The sequence below is a fragment of the Saccostrea cucullata genome, unplaced genomic scaffold (assembly GCF_032062105.1).
Source record: "Saccostrea cucullata isolate Sc308-1 unplaced genomic scaffold, CSIRO_AGI_Scuc_v1 ctg5551, whole genome shotgun sequence".
NCBI lineage: Eukaryota > Metazoa > Mollusca > Bivalvia > Ostreida > Ostreidae > Saccostrea > Saccostrea cuccullata.
Window position 1 is genome coordinate 67,116 of NW_026936480.1, and position 4,760 is coordinate 71,875.

The 4,760-nt window shown below is 34.9% G+C and overlaps 1 protein-coding gene across 1 annotated transcript; it reads right to left on the minus strand.

Annotated features, from left to right (window-relative positions):
* Positions 1–950: 950 nt before the first annotated feature.
* Positions 951–3,986, minus strand: LOC134245701 (uncharacterized). Its single transcript, XM_062727966.1, has one exon. The coding sequence runs from the start codon at positions 3,163–3,165 to the stop codon at positions 1,825–1,827; it is 1,341 nt and encodes a 446-aa protein (XP_062583950.1). The 5' UTR covers positions 3,166–3,986; the 3' UTR covers positions 951–1,824.
* Between the last annotated feature and the right edge of the window lie 774 nt (positions 3,987–4,760).

Here is a 4,760-nt window from a genome sequence, read left to right on the forward strand (position 1 = left end):
GTTTATGGAGTAGAATGGGGTTATTTTGGGGCATAAATGGAAAGGAAAGGGTCTGAAAAAAATAATAAAAATGATAATAATAGGAAATTTTGTTTTTAAGAGCGTCGTAGGAAGGGTGTAAAGAGGCCCATATTTACCCTTTCCTCGAAGAAAAGGTGAAAAAAGCAGGATAGGGGTTATTTGCGTTGCTATAAAAAGACTTGCAGACTATGAATGTTCCTGAGAACTTGGTATTTTTTTGGACTTGAAATGGTCTGACTCTGAGCCAAGTTTCAGGTAAGTTTAACCGGTGTAATTTTTTAAAATATTTTTTATGTTATTAAGGAATGTATAGCAAAATAATTGGTAGTTTGTGTCCAAACACAGTTCTCCAAGATGTCTGTAGCACAGTCAAGGGATATTACTACGATTTATGCTTGTTCTAGCTTTTGAATGATCCTACCTGTCGTCATGTTTGAAAATGTATAGAAATTGCCACACTTTTTAAAAATAAAACTTGCTTCAACTTCAAGAAATTTTTTTACATTGCTTAAATCTTAATATTTTGCTTCATTCATAAAGATTACAAGCAAAGTACTGCAGTTGTTCCTCTTTGTAGTGCACTATTTTGGTAAGGCAAGTTTTAGCCAGTTTCTGTCTCTGATGTGATGTATTACCCGTGTGTAGAAGTTCCAAGTTGGCATCAATTTCAACATGGAATTCATTCGGAATTACTCGGAACAACTTGGAAGCATTCGGATTCCGAATGTTTCCGAGTCATTCGGAATAATTCTCACATGGAAAGTATTCTGATTGATTCGGAATGCATTCGGAAATCATTCGAAATGATTTGAAAAGCTTTTAGAATTGGACTTAGAATTTTTTCAGTAGAATTGGACTTAGAAATTTTTCATCAATATACAGAATCCTAAATGAAAATTGGAAATGAAAAATTCAAAAATTGAGCTGTTCCAAGTTTGATGTCATTATTTATATAACTAATACTATGCCCTCTATGAATGACAAAATGTGACTTTAAATTCTGTGTATTCCTTATACATGTTCAATTTACATCAACAAAATATATATATATAATCATATGTACAAGTGCTACCTAAGAACAACTTGTGTCTTTGATACAAAGCAGTTAAATTATCAAATGTGGACAAAAATAGCTTTAAAAATTAACTTCATATTTCATTATTAACCTACAAACAGTCATCTTTAAACATATAAACACGACATAAACAGCCACTTAGTTATCCAAAAAGTGTACGAGTTAACATTTCACAGTTTGCAAAAATCCACTTGAGATTGGTTCCCGCAGCATTCATACACTGATTCAAATTCCTAATCCCTCTCTACAAAATTAGGAAAGCAAGCAATGATATCCTGTCCATTGACTTCCATGTGAACAACAAGTTCTTCAAGCAAAGGAACTGGAACAAGAAGATCTTTCCTACAAAATAATACAAGAAAGATAAGCTATCTAGTTGCTGAGTATTAAGTTTTAAAGAAGAAAACATCCTTCACAATCACATCATTAATATCAATTAAAATGATTAAGAACCTTGCATTTTGCCATAAAATTGAACTAAGAGAAATATTATAATTATCAGCTTTAGTGTTCCCATGTGTTGCAAAGGAAGAAAAACAGCGATCAATAAGATAAAAAAAATTATCAAGTATAAGGATATGAATTATCTTTGTCTCCTAATGTAACCTGTACCATGTATACATTGTCAAAAATATAAAAATTGGAAAGGACACATATCCCCCAGCACATCTATTTCATTCCTTTTGAGTCTGTAAACACTAAACAGATTAAAACTTAATATATATCTATTACCATTTCAATTCCAACAGCTCAACGTGGGGTGCTCTTCCCTCCACCATCCTAGAAATCCTCTGAAATCCACTGCTGTGGGCAAAAGTTCTCCTAAGGTCAGAAAGATGGATTACATAATCCACCATAACAATGTCGCACCCATGAAAATCTTGATTTAGGTGGACAGTGAATGAATTATTCCGCTTCACTTTGCCGCATGACTTGCTGTAAAAAACAAATCTGTTTCTTTGAATTTTCGATGCCTTAAGGATGGTAGTTTTCTGGACTTCTCCAACCTCCATATTTAGCAAAACAGAAAGATTTTGCAAAAGTGTATCACATACAGAATTCAGTTTAACCAAAGGTTTCATTATGTAACACTGTTCTCCAATTTCAAGATTGCTGTTTTTTACGGTGTTTCTTGCAGACATGATTTCTTTTAGAAGATCTTTCGGCTTTCCATCTTGAAGCAGTTTGATTTCATTTTGTAAAATTTTTTCGCTGTGGACTGCCCAATAAACTTCACCACTTACATTTCCTTTTCCATGTATCGCTTTTGAAATTTCTCCATTAAAAGATTCAAAAGCAAAACATGAATAAGCCCAGAGTGGTCCCCAGTTATCCACACAATCCACTATGTGACTGATGTTATGCACATTTAGGCCACAGACAGCATCTCCATACAGGGTTGCCATGCATTTGTAAAACATTTCCAAAAGCATCCTTGCCCTAGCGAGATCATATGTTGTAATCTTCTCTTGAAGAAGCAAAAAAGTTCCTTCAACAAAACAAGCGAAATGCTCCAAATACGTATCCGGCAAGTGTCCTTTTAAGCAGGGTAGCCCATAATAGATGAGAAAAGATCGAAACTCAGATGCTTTCCAGTGATTGAGATTGTTTTGAATTTTTCTTGGACTGCGATGGATCAGATAGGGAACTTTGATACTTTGTAAAATTTTATCTATGTCCTTGAGCTTGTGTCCAATGAAGTAAGGCTGTTGATAATTGGCTCCATCTATCCACATGCTTAATAACTTTTTTGTTATTCCCAGAAGGAAGCCATGCATGTAGTCTATGGTACAATTTTCTTGAAATTCCATCCATGGAAGATGTGTGATGATGGACCTTCCATAAAATCCACAGGCAGCTTTTTTTGATTGTACGGCTTCATGAACATTTGCTTCAATTGATAATCTTGTCCGCAGTTGAGGTTTAGTCTCACGAAATGGAAAGCTGCGGGTATGGCCCTTTCCACTTTTCACCACAACCCCTGGCTCTTCACAGTACAGGCAAGCACACAAGCCATTATGTTGCATCATGTTAAAAACGCATGCTCTTGCTTGAAGATCCATAGTCATGGCGTTTATTATAGCGTGAACTGTCTATTGTCCAGATGGAGTTTCTACTTGCATTCCAGTGTTGTATAACATTCTCATTTCCTTGACAAATGGAAAAAAGAAAGTATTCATCAAAGGTTTGCCCTGTCCTTGCCAGAGTCCCCATAAAATCATGTTTTTCTTCAAAAACCTTGATTGTGGATTGAGTTCATTGATGACAAGGTACACTGGCCATAGAGAGACTTTTGATGATTTAAATAAGGAAACTCCATCTGTAAACATTGTCAATGTGACAGTCATGTCCTTACATTTTTTCTTAATTTCTTTGTACTTCTTGCCATCTGTAATGTCATGAATTTCCTCACTATCATTAGATCTTTGAAATGAGGACAATACTTCATTAAAATTTTCTTCATTTTCAAGTATCTCTTTCAGTTGTAAGTATAAATCCCCACTGACGAAGAAGTTTTTTCTTCTTCCTGTCGCATCAGCATCACTTGATCTTGATCCAGTGCAGGATGGTGTTTCACATTTTACTATACCTCTATCTTCAGGGTATAAAGCACCGCATACATCACAGTACTCATGATATGTGAAGTAGTTTCCACCAAATCCTATTTTCTCCTTGACTTTATTGACGCTGGTCTCACACAAATTTTTTTCAGGGAGATGGACATTTATCAGCTTAAGTAGCTGTTGAAATCCTGTGCGGGACAAATGGTTTTTTGTTGAATATGCACAAATAGAGAGGAGATGTTCTTTGTGCTGAATCTCAGAGGAAAATAGAGATTTACTGGGTGGCAAAACATACAAAGGGACACTTCCTCCTTCTTTCACCTCTTCTTCTGGATCTGCAGCAGCAGCATCGTGTTCCGGTTCTCCCTCAGAATCATTATCACCTGAGACAGAATCACTTTCTTCAGAATCAAGTTCCATATCTATTTCTTCACAATTTTCCATGAATCCTTCCATACAAACAATTTGTTCGATTTCTGCAGGAAAATATTGGTTTGCCGGTTGTGAATCATTGGCAGTTTCAAAATCTTGCACAAATGCTGCACCATCATTTTGATTACTGTTATCAATACCAACATCATTTGATGAAACGTCAAGAACACTGGGGTGATCATGTTCAGGATTCTCATAAGTTGATGTCTCTGCTTCTTCTCTGTAAGAAAATACACAAGAACCATGACTGCAATTGAAAACTTATTCAATAAAGCCATTAAGTATGCAAATTATAATGTTTAATTTATTATACATATGATGCAAAACCAGGGACCTACATTCTAACGGGATAGCAACTCCTTCATCGCCATGTTTATTTACCCAAAACGTCACGGACATGTTTAATTTATTATACATATGATGCAAAACCAGGGACCTACATTCTAACGGGATAGCAACTCCTTCATCGCCATGTTTATTTACCCAAAACGTCACGGACACACTTCAAGTTTTTTAACATAACTATGTTTATTCCTAATAATCAAGATGTTTTATGATTAATGTCAATTTATTCTTTTTAATGTACTGGAATTGATTTTATAATAATAAATTTTAATGCATAATAATAACATAATTAAAATATAAAGAAAACGTACACTGAAATCAGC